Genomic DNA, 19067 nt, shown 5'->3' on the forward strand with positions numbered 1-19067 from the left:
AGATTTCTGGGTACCGGAATTATGTCTTCCACAAAGCCCAGCCGACTTTGAGCCTCCCTTGCAAGCTCCAGACGTCGAGCGGCTTTCCTATTACGCTCCACGAGCATCTGTTTCGTGCGGAGACATTGTAGGTGCATCTCCTTCAGGACAGCCACCCTTCTCTCTGTGTCTTCCATTTCTGCCAGTATCACCAACTGGTCTGTTTTTGGTGCCCAGCTCACACTATAGGCCTTTACTGCCTTTTTAAAGGTCTCATGCACACCTTTGCTGGCATACGTTTCTCGCACGTCTTCGGGTACCTCCATCACGCACTTGAAGGTCATGGACTTGCTCTCATCCTGGACAGATGGCTCTGGGTTCCCCACGGACACTTCCCTCAAGGTATCTGCCAAGACTGGGTGACTGTCTTGTGTAGCTCTTGGCTCACCATCTTCCTGAGATTTACAGTCTTCAGGACCCTTTTCCAAGATGGGCTTTGGCAGTTCTGCCTTGCTATCAGTCGGGCACGGCCGCTGTACGTTTTCTCCCATCCACTTCTCCCGTAGAAGACCTTTTACTACTCCACTGAGTTCTTGCAGAACTTTATCTCGCTCCTCTGCCAGGTAGCGACGCTGATCCTCTCTCCTGAGAATCTCCTGTTGATGCTTCTCTTGGGCCTCTCTGAGCACCTCCATATCTTCCAACAGGGTCTTGTTCATGGTTTTACATGCTGACAGGTGACCTCTGAGCTCAGAGACTTCCTTCTCCAGCTCATCCACTCTGTGCTCAGCTGCTTGCCTTAGGACTCTTTCCCTTTCAACATGTTCTGTTACAGTCTCCTTTATACGCTGTATCTCACGATCTTGTTCTCTTTTGGCCAGCACGTGTCTCACCACTACCTCTTTAATTATATCATCAAAGGGTACCACTGGGTCAGTCACACCAGTTAAGTGATCCCTCCAGTTACCGTCCAGCACCAATGTGCCTAGTCCAGTCGTCTCATCTCCCAGCCCACCATCTGTCTTATCACGAGACGTCAGGTCCGTCAGTTGGGCAGATATACTTCTTCCTCTGGTCAGTTCTACCTCTGACCTGTCCATGTCAGGAGCCGTCACTGTCTCAGTGTCTGCTTGCCCCACAGTCGAAACGTCTCCGTCATCCGACGAAAAGTCAGCAAACAATGGAAAGTCCCGGCGCCTCTCCCAGGCATAGCCTAAGTCCCGTGGTATCCGGCTACCTTGGCACTCACCACCTTTGGTCCCCTCAAACACTACTCTGTCTACTGCGTAGTTCACCGTGACCCCGTGTTTACAGCGAACCCTGACGTTTTTCTCGGTCAGAGAGAAAACGAGAGGAGTTCCTGTCAGAGTCACCTGACTCTCTGATTCCAGCCGACCAAAGGCTCCTTCCCGGTGCAGCATCACTGTACACATCTGTGGCCCATCACTACTCCCCGGAAAGGATATTCCACATTCTGAAAAAGACCTGCACATAGACTGCGGTACTCCAGACACCCCCACTTTGGGTTGCCACTCCAATTTGGGTCACCGCCCCCTTTTGGGACTCCACCCCTTTTTGCGTTACCACTCCAATTTGAGTCACCGCCCCCTTTTGGGACTCCATCCCTTTTTTTGGTTACCACTCCCTTTTGGGTCACCGCCCCCTTTTGGGACTCCACCCCTTTTTGGGTTACCACTCCCTTTTGGGATTTCCCCATGTCCGTTCTGCAGAACTTCTTATGCCACAGTTCACACAGTACAGTTTTTTTTTTTTTTTCTTCAGGCTGGTACTGGCCCTTTAAGCACGACACCACACCACTTCTTTCTGGCACTGCCTCAGCTTCTGCCGTCGCTCACAAGCAGCTGTTGGTGTCTCTGCAGCTCATGCTGCGCCGTCTTCGTGGACGCGCCGATCCACCGGAAGCCGCTTGTCACCCTCAAAGATAAACTAACCACAAAAGCGCGCCCATAGGGCCTTACCAGTGCAGGTATAATGGGTTATGAAGCAATAATACAGGGTACTCAACCTTAATAGTTGTGTAAAGCCACAACTACTGTATCCGCTTAGTCACATGCAATAAAGCTGCAGCAGGATGGTGTAGACAGACAGCGTTTGCTACCAATGCTCAAGGAGGAGATCCCAACAAGAAAACACCAGGTCCCTGTGCTGCGAGACCTTCGTGACCCCACTGAGCCACAGCAAGCACCTTCTGGTTTTGCAGAGGAAAAGAAAAAAAAAAAAAAAACCACATGCACAGTCTCTCACGTGTCCTGTTCGTGTGCCACTCAGGACGTACCGTCTCCACCTGAGAACGTCCAACACACAGGGCACACCGGGTGCTATTCAGGGAGCCGACCCTCCTCCCAGGGTCTCCCAACACACCGGCCTCACCAGGTCCAGGGGCTCAGCGGGTGCTCTTCAGGACATCCGTCTCCGCCTGAGACTGCCCAACACACGCCTCACCAGGTCCAATGTCATATCACGTGTTCCAGGGATCCGATTCCTCTCCCAGAACCTCCCAACACTGACCCTCCAGGACCTTGCTCACTGACCCCTCCAGGAACACAGTCTCTCACTGACCCTGGTCAGTGCAACACAGACTCCTGTCTGTTACCTATTGGTGTCAGCCACACAGGTTCCTGGACGCCTCTTCTCCTCAGAGGTATCCCACAAATATTAATAGTCACTTTCTCTGACCTCGGTCAGTATTACTCACGGTTGTCAGACCGTCTGCTCTCCTGGCTCAGAATCGCCAGCACTGCCACACGCGCTTCTGGGAGTTGTTGCCCGCGTTCTCCGCCAATTGTAGGGATGTGACTCGCTCAGGTGCAGCGGGAGACAATCATGAGACAGGTTCTTCCCAAAGTTCATGAGGTTTATTTGCTCCATAAACCATAAATCTGCATATCACCAAAATATCCTCTAGCTTAGGCAAAAAAGAACATAAACGTCCGTGGCTTCAGACTCGGACCGAGAGTCTCAGCACATGCTGGGAGGTGTAGTCCTCCCCATATATACTTTCTGTACCCAGGCCAGGGCAATGTCCAGAGCAGTGCTCCATTTGCAGCCGCAGACACAGGAAGGCTTCTCCTTCCTTAGATCACAGACCACTCTGTAGTGTCCCACCTGGACACAGGGAAGTCTATCCACACTCTGACAGACTCCCTCTCCATTCTCACACATGTGCCAAACACCTCAATTACATAGCCCTGTAACCACACCCACAGGTGATCACATGGCTATGACATCACTAAAGGTTCTATTGCACATGGACACACACAGGCTTCCCTGACACAGTGTAACAGAAATATCAGCAGTACCTCTGCTGATCAATACACCCTGGAGCCTGCATCCCAAGGCCACCCACCTTGAGACCCATAATGGTCATTTAGGACCCTGCTCCTATTACCACACTGAATGTGCCTGTACACCCGTCCTGGGACACCCACACAGCGCCCCCTAGCTGGCATAGTGGTCACTACACCACAATATATATATATATATATACTGCTCAAAAAAATAAAGGGAACACTCAAATAACACATCCTAGATCTGAATGAATGAAATATTCTCATTGAATACTTTGTTCTGTACAAAGTTGAATGTGCTGACAACAAAATCACACAAAAATCATCAATGGAAATCAAATTTATTAACCATTGGAGGCCTGGATTTGGAGTCACCCACAAAATTAAAGTAGAATGTAATGTCCTTAAAACAAGTCATAATGAGGCTCAGTAGTGTGTGTGGCTTCCACGTGCCTGTATGACCTCCCTACAATGCCTGGGCATGCTCCTGATGAGGTTGCGGATATTCTCCTGAGGGGTCTCCTTCCAGACCTGGACTAAATCATCCGACAACTCCTGAACAGTCTGTGGTGCAACATGACGTTGGTGGATGGAGCGAGACATGATGTCCCAGATGTGCTCAATCGGATTCAGGTCTGGGGAACAGGCGGGACAGTCCATAGCTTCAATGCCTTCGTCATTGTCCTGCATTAGGAGGAACCCAGGGCCAACCACACCTGCATATGGTCTCACAAAGTTCTGAGGATCTCATCTCGGTACCTAATGGCAGTCAGGCTACGTCTGGCGAGCACATGGAGGGCTGTGCGGCCCTCCAAAGAAATGCCACCCCACACCATTACTGACCCACTGCCAAACCGGTCATGATGAATGATGTTGCAGGCAGCAGATCACACTCCACGGCATCTCCAGACTCTGTCACATCTGTCACATGTGCTCATTGTGTGTTACACCCGGTCCCCATCCTGGCACTGCGCCCAGGTCTGCCGCTGTTACACCTGGCCCCCGTCCTGGCGCTGTGTCCAGGCATGCCGCTGCTCTTTGTTGTGGGCACTCACCTCGAGCCTCTCATGCTGCTGCTCAGCGTTCTGTCCTCCCTCCTGCCTCCTCCTCCTGCCGTCCTGTGATGAGATCTGTAACTAAGGCTATTAGGGCCCGCCCGCCCGCTCTCTTGCCTTCTTAAAGGGGCGGCGTGCATTATTTAAAAAATGCAATCAACCAATGGCAGCGCACTGACTGCTATTTCTGGCCTCTTCTCCATAGGGAGAGCGCCGGAGCAATGAGTATCTATCATTGCTACATCCGGTTCTCATGCTAACCTGTCTGCGCTGCATCTGCAGTCTCTGTGCATTGTCTAATGCTCTCTGTTTCCACAGCATATCAGTATCCTGTGTTACCTGGTTATATCAGCAACCATCTGGGCTTAAGCCATCCCGTTCCGCCTACAGCCATTCGAGTCCAAGGACTGTGTGAAGGTCACTGGAACCGACTCCTTACCAACTAACCGGATCCAGGACCCAGCGCATTATGGACTCTGCTGTAACTTTTGTTTTCCCTTTTGGTCCCGCTGGGACAGCTGCCACGTGTTCGGGGTCTAACTAGAGGTAGCACCTGTGTCCTCCGGGTATTCCATTCTGGCCCTGCCTGAGGGGCTTTACTATGGGTGCCCGGGGCTCACTAGTCACGCCCCCTTCGGAGCCCCCCGGACCGTGGTCCCGAGGTTCCACTTAAAAAATAAAAACTAATGTGAACTTCACCATCTCTGCCTCCGCTTCCATTCGTTACAGTGTGAACCTGCGCTGCTTTCATCTGTGAAGAGCACAGGGCGCCAGTGGCGAATTTGCCAATCCTGATGTTTTGTGGCAAATGCCAAGCATCCTGCACGGTGTCGGGCTGTGAGCACAATCCCCATCTGTGGAAGTCGGGCCCTCATACTGTGCCATCCTCATGGAGTCGGTTTCTAACCGTTTGTGCAGACACATGCACATTTGTGGCCTACTGGATGTAATTTTGCAGGGCTCTGGCAGTGCTCATCCTGTTTCTCCTTGCACAAAGGCAGAGGTAACATAGTAACATAGTTAGTAAGGCCGAAAAAAGACATTAGTCCATCCAGTTCAGCCTATAAAATTCTGTCAGAATAAATCCCCAGATCTATGTCCTTCTAAGGAACCTAACAATAACCGTAAGATACAATATTGTTACGCTCCAGGAAGACATCCAGGCCTCTCTTGAACCCTTCGACTGAGTTCGCCATCACCACCTCCTCAGGCAGGGAATTCCAGATTCTCACTGCCCTAACTGTAAAGAATCCTCTTCTATGTTGGTGGAAAAACCTTTTCTCCTCCAGAAGCAGAGAGTGCCCCCTAGTGACCGTCACCTTCCTTGGTATAAACAGATCCTCAGAGAGATATTTGTATAGTCCCCTTATATACTTATACATGGTTATTATAACCATGTATAAGTATATAAGTCGTCTTTTTTCTAGACTAAATAATCCTAATTTTGCTAATCTCTCTGGGTATTGTAGTTCCCCCATCCCCTTTATTAATTTTGTTGCCCTCCTTTGTACCCGCTCTAGTTCCATTATATCTTGCTGCTGGGTTGTTGCCCTCCTACGGCCCCCTCCACGTCTCCTAGTGTACTAGCCTGTCTCCTGGTAGCGCCTCCAGCTTCTGGATACTACGTTGACAGACACGGCAAACCTTCTTGCCACAGCTCGCCTTGATGTGCCATCCTGGATGAGCTTCACTACCTGAGCCATCTATATCCCTGCTTATTTAATAGGGATGTTGTTTACAATATTCAATTGGAGGAGGGTTCTTGATTATAAACGGACTTGGTCTGGTTATAATAGGTATTTATATATGTAGAATGGCAATACAATACATTTTTTTGATTAGTAGAGGCAAAAAAAATGTTTTCCGGTTGAGGTGCCACATGCAGGTCACTGTGTCTTTCTGTAGGTTTAAGAAAATGAATGTTTAAACTGTATTTAGTGATAAAATCGTGCATGTGTGGTTTGTTTGGCTGTTTTCTTGCTGAAGAAAGTAAGTTTACCTTTCAAATCGTGCATTGCGTGTTATGGGGTGAAGTATTCAGAAAAAGCAGTGCATGTTTACAAATGTGTTGGTAGTGTGCTTTGGGGTACTGTGGTGCTACCTGCGGGTCATTTTTCCTTACTGCAGGTTTATGAAAATTAATGTTTAAACTGTATTTTGTGATCAAATCGTAGATGTGTGGTTTGGCTATTTTCTTGCTGAAGGGGGCAAGTTTACCTTTCAAATGGTGTATGTGATAAAACACTCCGGGATCGCCTTTGCTGGCGTCAAAGGTCACGTGCGTTCAGCATGAAACTCAGACGCAGAGCTGGGATTCGTGTATATCTGACCCTGGGTCAGGTTTATTAACGGTGAAAGCAATGCAAAAGGAAATAAAACATAAAACAAATCCTTGCCTGTCCGGCACTAACTAAACAATGGACAACCTAACTACCAACTGGCGGGCTTCTCCCGTCCAGCCAAACCACAGTTGCAGTGGGCACTGCTTCCACTCACGTGTGTGTCTCTCACACAGACAGGCTCTCTGTGTTCCCAGGCTGAGACACTCACACAACCACCTGGCATCCTTTTATATCCACCTCCCATTATCCATTAGTAAGCAGGTGCGATACTGACCAGACTAGGCCACATAGGAAAGGAATCTGGGCGAGATATACCTGCCCTCATCCACTATTCCCACATGATTCTCACATATCCCCCCCCTCTGCTCAGACCACTCTGGTCGAGAAATGACACCCGCCAAACAGTGCACTCGGGACAGGGCATCTGCATTCCCCATCTGTACCCCTGGGCGGTGCTCCACAGTAAAAGTGTAGGCCTGCAGGGCAAGGAACCACCGGGTCACCCGGCTATTCCGTTCCTTGTTCAAGTGCATCCACTTGTGAGGGGCATGGTCAGTGATCAGCCTGAACTTTCGGCCCACCAGGTAATATTTGAGGGCCTCTAGAGCCCACTTAATGGCGAGGCACTCTTTTTCTACGACTGCATACCTTTGCTCGTGTTTATTCAGCTTCCTGCTGAGATAGAGGACTGGGTGTTCCACTCCGTCCCTCACTTGTGAGAGTACGGCCCCGATACCGGTATCAGAGGCATCCGTTTGCACCACAAACTCGCTGCGGAAGTCCGGAGTCACCAGTACTGGTTGAGAGAAAAGTGCCCGTTTTAGGCTATGGAAGGCTTCTTCAGCCGCTAAACTCCATTTAATCATGACGGAGTCTTTCCCTTTTGTAAGATCCGTCAGGGGGGTAGCGATGGCTGCAAAATTGGGTATGAACCGGCGATAATAGCCGGCGATCCCCAGGAAGGCTTGCACCTGCTTCTTGTTGACAGGTTGTGGCCAGTCCTGAACCGCCTGAATCTTATCAACCTGGGGTTTAACAACACCCCTCCCAATTACATACCCCAAATACCGGGCTTCTTCTAGCCCGATGTGACATTTCTTGGGGTTCGCGGTTAGACCTGCCTCCCATAGGTCATCAATCACAGCTTGTACTTTCTGGAGATGAGTCTCCCAGTCCAAGCTGTAAATGACAATGTCATCCAAATAGGCCGAAGCGTACTGCCTATGTGGCCTCAGGACTCGATCCATCAGTCTCTGGAAGGTCGCCGGTGCTCCGTGCAGTCCAAACGGCATATACACATACTGAAATAGACCTTTTGGGGTAGCAAATGCCGTCTTTTCTCTGGCAGCCTCCGCCAGAGGGATCTGCCAATACCCCTTTGTTAGGTCTAGGGTCGTAATATACCGGGCTTTTCCTAACCGATCTATTAACTCATCGACCCGGGGCATAGGGTAGGCATCAAGTTTTGAGACCGCATTCAGTTTCCTGAAGTCATTGCAGAACCGGATGGTGCCGTCCGGTTTAGGAATTAGCACAATCGGGCTGGACCACCCACTGTGCGATTCCTCAATGACTCCTAACTCTAACATTGCCTTCACTTCTCGGGAAACGGCTTCACGGCGCGCTTCCGGGATTCGGTAGGGCTTTACGTGAACTGTGACACCAGGTTCCGTTACGATGTCATGTTTCATTAGCATAGTCTGCCCGGGTTTTTCTGAGAAAAACTTTTGGTTGTGAAGTAGAAACTGCCTGACCTCAGTCTTTTGCCGCTCCGAGAGAGTCTCTGCAACCCGTACCTCCGGTACGGTATGCGAGCAGACAGGACGGGCCAGCTCCGCTGACAAGGCAGACCGATCCTTCCAGGGCTTTATCAGATTTACATGATAAATCTGTTCAGGTTTCCGTTTACCTGCCTGGTATACTTTGTAGTTTACTTCACCAACTCTTTCCTTGATCTCAAAGGGGCCCTGCCACTTTGCCAGGAACTTACTGTCCACCGTGGGGACCAGGATCAACACCCTATCTCCGGGTGCAAACGTACGGATCTTGGCGCCCCTATCATAGATTCTTTTTTGGGCTCCTTGAGCCTGTATCATGTGTTCTTTGACGATAGGCATAACAGCCGTAATACGGTCCTGCATTTGTGTGACGTGATCTATCACTGTTTTAAACGGAGTGACCTGACCCTCCCAGGTTTCTTTTGCAACGTCTAACAGTCCGCGAGGACGTCGGGCGTACAATAACTCGAAAGGCGAGAATCCCGTGGAAGACTGGGGTACTTCCCTGATGGCAAAAAGCAAATACGGAAGTAAATAGTCCCAGTTCTTCCCATCCTTGTCTATCACCTTTCTCAGCATCTGCTTCAGAGTTTTATTGAACCGTTCGACCAACCCGTCTGTTTGAGGGTGATACACGGATGTGCGTAACGGTTCGATTTGTAACAATCGGAAGAGCTCCTTCATTACCCTGGACATAAAGGGGGTCCCCTGGTCGGTGAGTATCTGTTTTGGTATACCGACCCGACTAAACACATGCACCAGTTCCTTGGCAATCGTCTTGGTGGCCGTGTTACGCAAAGGGATGGCCTCCGGGTAACGAGTGGCATAATCCAAGATGACCAGGATATGTTGGTGTCCACGTGCAGACCGTGGAAGGGGCCCAACTAAATCCATCCCAATCCTCTCAAACGGGACTTCAATAATAGGTAGGGGTACCAAAGGGCTACAGAACCGGGGCTTAGGTGCAGAGGCTTGGCAGTCAGGACAAGACTCACAATATACTCGAATATCGTGATGCATGCCTGGCCAAACAAAACAGTGTAATATCCTTTCGGTGGTTTTCTGGACTCCCAGGTGACCTCCCATCACATGTCCGTGGGCCAGGTCCAGCACCTGCCGCCGGTAGGGTTTTGGCACGACTAATAGTTGTACCGTATCTTCCCCCTTTTTCTCTATCTGATAGAGTAAATCATTCTCCAGAACCATGTAAGGATATGCCAGCCTAGAGCCAGGTTCAACGGGTACCCCATTTATCACTTTTACATTTGTCCTAGCCTGAGAAAGGGTAGGATCCTTTATTTGCTCGCTTTGGAAGTCATCTTTCTGAACTTCCAAATCCGGCAAACGGGGAGGTGGACGGCTGTCGGCCTCCTCCTCTTCCCCGGTCTCCTCCGTATCACCCGCCATGACTGAAAACGGGAACTGTAGGTCATTTCCAGCAGACTCTTCCCCCGAGTCTTCCGGGGAGACCTCTTCCAGGGGTTCGGGACCCACACGCGCCCTGGGAGAAGAATCATGTACACTATTACCCGAGGGCATCAACTGATTCTCCCACAATTGCCAGAAGTGGGGAAAATCCCGGCCCAGGATAACATCATGCAATAACGCCGGGACGAGTCCCACTTTATGTTGCACAGACCCATAGGAAGTAGTAATGCATATGACCGTGGTGAGGTACGAACAGGTGTCTCCATGCACACACGTTACAGAAAATTTGTCTGATGGTCCAGTCGGGGCTGACACCAGACTGGCCTTCACCAGAGTCACCACACTTCCCGAGTCTAACAATGCCACCACCTTTTTGCCATCAACAGTTAAATCACACAGGTGTTTTTCCACATCCTTTTGACCGGCATTCACACTCACTACCCGTGCAACCATAGACATGCGGTTTTTAGAGTCTGTGACGTCGCACTGCATGGGTTCAGTAGTGACCGGACAGTTCGCAGCAATATGTCCCATCTCTTGGCAGCGGAAACACCTAACGGGCCCCTTGCTTAGACCATAGTTCGTTACTCTCGGCCTCGCAGTGCGGGCAGTCCCGTTTTCCTCCCCCACTGTCTTAGGGATTTTTCCATCTCCCCTACTCCCTGGAACAGTCTTACCGGTTCCACGTGAAGATGATGAAGAACGAGGTGGGGTAGCGTCGTCTCGGAGTCCTTCCGCCACGGAGTAACGTTCAACCAGATCCACCAGTTGGTCTGCCGTCGTAGGATTTCCATGGCTTACCCACTTCCTCAGGGCTGGCGGTAGAGCTCTCAGGTACTTGTCCAGGACGACTCTCTGGATTATCTCTGGCGCTGTCAACACCTCGGGTTGTAGCCACTTCTTCGTCACGTGGATCAGGTCGAACATCTGTGACCGCGGTGGTTTATCCGGCTGATAAGTCCATTGATGCACTCTCTGTGCACGGACAGCGGTCGTCACTCCCAGCCGGGCCAAGATCTCGGCTTTCAATTTGTCAAAGTCCTGCGCAGCTTCAGGTTCCAGGTCATAATACGCCTTTTGGGCCTCACCGGAAAGAAACGGGGCAATCAGGCCGGCCCATCGTGCCTTCGGCCATTTTTCTCGCACCGCCGTCCGTTCAAACGTGGTCAGGTATGCCTCGACGTCATCATCAGGCGTCATTTTCTGCCAGTACCGACTCACATGAATCACTCTCGACTCGGCTTCCAGGTTAAGCTCAGGTAAGCTTGCCAAGCGCTGCGCCACCTGCTGGAGAAGCGAACGATCGGTAGTGTCATGTCCACCAACTCCTTCAGCTGGGCCATCATCACCCGATTAGCTTCTTGCTGGACGGCGGTGGACTGTACCAGCGCTTTCACCACGTCCTCCATGCTCATGCTTGCAACGTGATGCCCGCGTTCTCCACCACAATGTGATAAAACACTCCGGGATCGCCTTTGCTGGGGTCAAAGGTCACGTGCGTTCAGCATGAAACTCAGACGCAGAGCTGGGATTCGTGTATATCTGACCCTGGGTCAGGTTTATTAACGGTGAAAGCAATGCAAAAGGAAATAAAACATAAAACAAATCCTTGCCTGTCCGGCACTAACTAAACAATGGACAACCTAACTACCAACTGGCGGGCTTCTCCCGTCCAGCCAAACCACAGTTGCAGTGGGCACTGCTTCCACTCACGTGTGTGTCTCTCACACAGACAGGCTCTCTGTGTTCCCAGGCTGAGACACTCACACAACCACCTGGCATCCTTTTATATCCACCTCCCTTTATCCATTAGTAAGCAGGTGCGATACTGACCAGACTAGGCCACATAGGAAAGGAATCTGGGCGAGATATACCTGCCCTCATCCACTATTCCCACATGATTCTCACATGTATCATTTGTGTGTGTGGGTGCAGTATGAACGGGGATACAAAGGAATCACTGAAAAAATTTAGAAATAATAGAAATATATATATATATACAGTTGTGGCCAAAAGTATTGACACCCCTGCAATTCTGCAATTCCTGAAAATGATTGCAAACACAAATTCTTTGGTATTATTATCTTCATTTAATTTGTCTTAAATGAAAAAACGCAAAAGAGAATGAAGCAAAAAGCAAAACATTGATCATTTCACACAAAATTCCAAAAATGGGCAAGACAAAAGTATTGGCACCCTCAGCCTAATACTTGGTTGCACAACCTTTGCCTAAAATAACTGCGACCAACCGCTTCCGGTAACCATCAATGAGTTTCTTACAATGCTCTGCTGGAATTTTAGACCATTCTTCTTTGGCAAACTGCTCCAGGTCCCTGATATTTGAAGGGTGCCTTCTCCAAACTGCCATTTTTAGATCTCTCCACAGGTGTTCTATGGGATTCAGGACTGGACTCAATGCTGGCCACCTTAGAAGTCTCCAGTGCTTTCTCTCAAACCATTTTCTAGTGTGTTTTGGGTCATTGTCCTGCTGGAAGACCCATGACCTCTGAGGGAGACCCATCTTTCTCACACTGGGCCTACATTATGCTGCAAAATTTGTTGGTAGTCTTCAGACTTCATAATGCCATGCACACGGTCAAACAGTCCAGTGCCAGAGGCAGCAAAGCAACCCCAAAACATCAGGGAACCTCCGCCATGTTTGACTGTAGGGACCATGTTCTTTTCTTTGAATGCCTCTTTTTTTCTCCTGTAAACTCTATGTTGATGCCTTTGCCCTAAAAGCTTTACTTTTGTCTCATCTGACCAGAGAACATTCTTCCAAAACGTTTTAGGCTTTTTCAGGTAAGTTTTGGCAAACTCCAGCCTGGCTTTTTTATGTCTCGGGGTAATAAGTGGGGCCTTCCTGGGTCTCCTACCATACAGTCCCTTTTCATTCAGACGCCGACGGATAGTATGGGTTGACACTGTTGTACCCTCGGACTGCAGGGCAGCTTGAACTTGTTTGGATGATGGTCGAGGTTCTTTATCCAACATCCGCACAATCTTGCGTTGAAATCTCTTGTCAATTTTTCTTTTCCGTCCACATCTAGGGAGGTTAGCCACAGTGCCATGGGCTTTAAACTTCTTGATGACACTGCGCACGGTAGACACAGGAATATTCTGGTCTTTGGAGATGGACTTGTAGCCTTGAGATTGCTCATGCTTCCTCACAAGTTGGTTTCTCAAGTCTTCAGACAGTTCTTTGGTCTTCTTTCTTTTCTCCATGCTCAATGTGGTACACACAAGGAAACAAGACAGAGGTTGAGTCAACTTTAATCCATGTCAACTGGCTGCAAGTGTGACTTAGTTATTGCCAACACCTGTTAGGTGCCACAGGTAAGTTACAGGTGCTGTTAATTACACAAATTAGAAAAGCATCACATGATTTTTCGAACAGTGCCAATACTTTTGTCCACCCTCTTTTTTATGTTTGGTGTGAAATTATATCCAATTTGGCTTTAGGACAATTCTTTTTGTGTTTTTTCATTTAAGACAAATTAAATGAAGATAATAATACCAAAGAATTTGTGTTTGCAATCATTTTCAGGAAGAAACTGAGTATTATCTGACAGAATTGCAGGGGTGTTAATACTTTTGGCCACAACTATATATATATATATATATATATATATATATATATATATATGTGTGTATGTATGTTTTGAAGATATTTTGTTTTGAAACGATGTGCACAGGTTTTTTTAACAATGCTATTTTAACATGGGATTTAACATGAGAATCGCATTGCATACGGATTGCATACGCATGTCTTGCGCATGTCATATAGATGTACCGTTGGAAAAATCGCATTACACTCGCATGACAATCGTCCGTTTTTTCGGCCCGGAAATCGGACCTTTTTTTCTCGCAAATGGGTATGAGCCCTAAAGTATATATACATTGAAGAATTTTTCCATAGACATGAAAGACATCCATAGACGCCTTACCGATATCCGCCATACATGTATTGAGCAAGTCAGTAGTTGGTGTATGGAGCCGGCTCACAGGGTGAGCTCACCCCATATCAGCAGGTAATGGCTGTGTGTTACAACCAGGATCTGCCTCCAACAGCCGCTCGTGGTTGTTAACCTGTTAAATGCTGCTTTGAGAGATTGGGGGCAAGTCATTCTATGTGCCCATCAGCGCTCCTATGGCTTGATCATTGGGTGCCAATGGGTTCAGGACAGCCTTAGGCTGTGTGCACACGGTGCGGATTCTGCTGCGTTTCCGCAGCGGTTTTGCCCCTGTGGAAACGCAGCAGTTCCGCTGACAAAGTACAGTACAATGAAACCCTATGGTGTTTCAAAACCGCTGTGCTCACGGTGCGTTTTTTTCCTGGACCCGTAGAAGCGAGTAATCGTGAAATGGCCGTTGTCCGGCACCTCCCTCCCCTAGCATTCCTCTAACGTCCTGCATGTCCAGACATTTGATGGAATTTACGTGAAATAAAGACGCACAGTTTTTCAGCTGTATCGGTGAGTGCTGCAAATTTCATCTTTTTTCGCTTCACAATAAAATTGCGCCTGCCTTCCCTGACAGCTGTGAACTGCGCATGACAGGGATTTCGTGCACAATTAACAGCTATTGAGACCACAGCATCAGAGAAAGGGTCCGAGACAGACAGCAGTCTCTTATGGCCGGTGTCTGCCATATTTGCTCTGACACATCAGGAAAACAAATGGCAGCCCCCAGTGAATGATCAATAAAAAAAAAATTATTTTACTATAGATAATTTCAGACTCTTAACAATACCGTATTTGTTTATAGAATTAAAAATCATTCATAAAAAATATGTGATACAATACTAACACATAAGTCAACCTCTAGGCTAGGGCTTAGTGGCTGACAAATAAATGAAGGAGCAATGCTTTTGTCCTGTGAATAATAGCTAAAACATGACATGGAATCATAGAATGGTGGAGTTGGAAAGGACCTCCAGGGTCATTGTGTACAACCCCCTGCTCAAAGCAGGATTCACTAAATCATCTCAGACAGATGTCTGTCCAGTCTCTGAACTCATCACCTCTCGTGGCAGCCTGTTCCACTCATTGATCACCCTCACTGTCAAAAAGTTTTTTCTAATATCTAATCTGTATGCATCTTGCATTTTTATTGAACAGTAGCAGCTATCCCATACCTTGTACAGGGGTCCCAAGCAGCGGACATGGTAAGAATGAGAACATCGATATAATCTTCCAACCTCTCCTTCCGTCAGAGTCATTCTACAGTAAGCACAGTCCTAGAGCAAGAAACCAAAAACGAGCAAAGTAGCTAATAATGCGTAGTATTCATCTGCACATAATACACCTTAGACTGGGGTCACACTTGCGAGTGCAATGCGAGTCTCTCGCATCAATACCCGGCACTGCCGCCGGCACTTGGGACCAGAGTGTGCGGCTGCATGTCTTTCTATGCAGCTGAACGCTCCTGTCCGAACCGCCGGCGGCAGTGCCGGGTATTGATGTGCAAGTTTCTCGCATTGCACTCGCAAGTGTGACCCCAGCCTTACCATTACTATGTATTCACCCTTGTGGGATCTCATAAATGCAATTTACAAAACTATAGATGGCTGAATAGAGAAATCAGAACCAATAATAAATCTTAGGCTGGAGTTACACTGCCATAATTCTCCTGCGAGAATCGCATCGTAAAACTTCCCCTGACCGGCACCTCTCCTGACCTGAACTTGACAGCTGCATAGTAATCCATTATGCTGTCATGCTCAGGTCAGGAGAGGTGCCGGCCAGTCCGTGAAGTGCGATTCGATTATCACAGGAGAATTATGGCAGCCTTACACTGTGTATATGGGCAGTAGAGACACTATTGTGTTATTCACAGCTTTTCATATTAATTATTAATAATATTGTAATAACTGTCTGTAATATATTTAGAATTTTACAATTTTTTCTATTGAGTATGTGATCATTGTCTATACAAATGAGAGAGTCTACAAATGAAGTGAGACAGCTCTAGTGCCAATATTTAAATAAAATAAATAGAAATCAGTATATCTTTTTTTCCTGGGAGTAGTTGTTTGCTAGTACCTACACATATTAAAGTAGACCTGGCAGCTGATGCATGCCGCATGCACCAGACACTGGCTGTATAATGTCAGCTATGCATGCTTCACAGAGGCTGTGGGAGTTTTTGGTGAGTTTTTGACACTGCGCATTTTCACTGCATGAAAAACGTAACGTCTACCGTTCCCACAAATAGAAATCTCATGCCCATTGTGATTTTTTTTTATAGCTCAGCGTAACCTGACTTGCAGTGCGTGTTTAAAATCCGTAGAATGTAAATTTCTGTATCAGATATGCCGGGTTTTATGTGTAGATTTTACCCTTAGGCCGCAGTCAGTATTTGCTGAGTTTTTTTTACCTCGGTATCTGTAAGCCTATATCAGGAGTGGGTGATAAATACAGAAGTGGTGATGTGTTTCTATTATACACTCACTGGCCACTTTATTAGGTACACCATGCTAGTAACGGGTTGGACCCCCTTTTGCCTTCAGAACTGCCTCAATTCTTCGTGGCAGAGATTCAACAAGGTGCTGGAAGCATTCCTCAGAGATTTTGGACCATATTGACATGATGGCATCACACAGTTGGCGCAGATTTGTCGGCTGCACATCCCTGATGCGAATCTCCCGTTCCACCACATCCCAAAGATGCTCTATTGGATTGAGATCTGGTGACTGAGGAGGCCATTTGAGTACAGTGAACTCATTGTCATGTTCAAGAAACCAATCTGAGATGATTCGAGCTTTATGACATGGCGCATTATCCTGCTGAAAGTAGCCATCAGATGCCTGTTCTTAGCTGAGAGGAGTGGTACCCAGTGTGGTCTTCTGCTGCTGTAGCCCATCTGCCTCAAAGTTCGACGCACTGTGCGTTCAGAGATGCTCTTCTGCCTACCTTGGTTGTAACGGGTGGCAATTTGAGTCACTGTTGCCTTTCTATCAGCTCGAACCAGTATGCCCATTCTCCTCTGACCTCTGGCATCAACAAGGCATTTCCGGCCACAGAACTGCCGCTCACTGGACTTTTTTTCTTTTTCGGACCATTCTCTGTAAACCCTAGAGATGGTTGTGCGTGAAAATCCCAGTAGATCAGCAGTTTCTGAAATACTCAGACCAGCCCTTCTGGCACCAACAATCATGCCACGTTCAAAGGCACTCAAATCACCTTTCTTCCCCATACTGATGCTCGGTTTGAACTGCAGGAGATTGTCTTGACCATGTCTACATGCCTAAATGCACTGAGTTGCCGCCATGTGATTGGCTGATTAGAAATTAAGTCTTAACACACAGTTGGACAGGTGTACCTAATAAAGTGGCCAGTGAGTGTACTTTTTCCACTCCTGATTTGGGCTTAGGCTGTGTGCACACGGTTTGGTTTCTGCTGCGTTTCCGCAGCGGTTTTGCCCCTGCGGAAACGCAGCAGTTCCGCTGACCAAGTACAGTACAATGAAACCCTATGGGGTTTCAAAAACGCTGTGCTGACGGTGTGTTTTTTTCCGCGCGGTTTTGCTGCGGTTTACAAACCGCAGCATGTCAATTGTTTGTGCGGTTTCCGCAGCGGTTTCATACCTCTACCATAGTAGAGGTGTGAAACCGCAGGGCAAAACTGCAGACCAAAACGCAGGAAAACCGCAGGTCACTTTACCTGCGTTTCAGCGCGGAAAAAAACGCAGCGGAATCCGCAACGTGTGCACATAGCCTTAGGCCTCATTCACACTTCAGTTTTTTGCATCAGTCAAAATCCGCCAAAAGGACGGATGGCGGATCCGTTTTTGTACTGATGAGAACGGATGCCACCTGTCCGTTTTTTTGACGGATCCGACAAATGAAGAATTCTAAAGGAATCGCAGCGAGAGAGAGAGAGAGAGAGAGACGGATGGATCCGACAAATTAAGAATTTTAAAGGAATCGCAGCCTGGAAAAGGGGGAGAGAGAGAGAGAGAGGGAGAGAGGGGGAGAGAGAGAGAGATTTTTTTTGTTGTCCGGCACCCAGAAAGAATTAAATGGAGGATCCGCCAGAGAAAAAAACGTTGCAAGCTCCGTTTTGAAATCTTTGAGGATGGTGACGGACAGCAACTTTTGGCGGATCCTCAAAAAAAACGGATGCAACGGACGGCAATCCGTCACAATCCGCCATTAATGGAAGTCAATGGGGAAAAAAAACGGATCCTCAAAAGAAAATTGAGGATCCGTTTTTTTCAAAACCTGGCGGATTGTGACTGATTGTAAAAAACTGAAGTGTGAAAGAGGCCTTACAAATACTGAGGTAAAAACTCATCAAATATTCAAGGTGTGCACGTGGTCTTATAGTTGCCTTAAGGCTATTTTCACACTTCAGTTTTTTGACGTCAGTCACAATCCATCGGCTCGACGGATCCGTCGCAGATTGTGAAAAACTGATGCGACGGATGCGGGTTTTTTCGATGGATCCGCCTAGCGGATCCGTCGAAAAGACGGATCCATCACATCCGTTTTTTCCCAGATCCATTTTTAAAAACACCCACAGACAGATAGACAGACAGATATATAGATAGACAGATAGATAGAATATATAGATATATGTATAGATATATCCATAGATATATCGATAAATATGTCTATAGATATAGCCACAGAGATATATCTATGGATATATCTATGACTATATTATGGCTATATCTATTGATATATCAATGAATATATCCATAGATATATCCATAGATATATCTATAGAGATATAGCCATAGATCCATAGATATATCCATAGATACATCCATAGAGATATAGCCATAGATCCATAGATATATCCATAGATACATCCATAGATATATCTATAGATATATCCATAGATACATCTATAGATATATCCTTAGATATAAATAAATAAATGGCGTGGGCTCCCAAGCAATTTTCTGTGCCAGAGGGGGAAAGCCGACAGCCGGGGGCCAATATTTGTAGCCTGGAAAGGGGGTAATACCCATGGTCCCTTCCTAGGCTATAAATATCAGCCCGCAGCTGTCTGCATAGCCTTTACTGGCTTTTAAAATAGGGGAACCCCCCCAAAAAAAAATGTCATGGGGTCCCCCTAAATTTTATAACCAGAAAGGCTACGCAGACAGCTGCGGGCTAATATTCATAGTCTAGGAAGAGGCCATGGATATTGGCCCCCCTGGCTACAA

At 47.7% G+C, this 19067-nt stretch overlaps 1 protein-coding gene across 1 annotated transcript in view; it reads right to left on the bottom strand.

Moving 5' to 3' along the window:
* The window catches only part of LOC141075952 (E3 ubiquitin-protein ligase DTX4-like), a 108307-nt gene that overhangs the window by 16347 nt on the left and 72893 nt on the right, over positions 1-19067 (bottom strand). The window contains exon 6 of the mRNA XM_073563147.1: positions 15028-15129. Within this exon, the coding sequence (XP_073419248.1) occupies positions 15028-15129 (102 nt within the window). The remainder of the gene's footprint in view (positions 1-15027; positions 15130-19067) is intronic.

The sequence above is a fragment of the Dendrobates tinctorius genome, unplaced genomic scaffold (assembly GCF_039654945.1).
Source record: "Dendrobates tinctorius isolate UK_male_01 unplaced genomic scaffold, ASM3965494v1 ptg000382l, whole genome shotgun sequence".
NCBI classification, from domain to species: domain Eukaryota; kingdom Metazoa; phylum Chordata; class Amphibia; order Anura; family Dendrobatidae; genus Dendrobates; species Dendrobates tinctorius.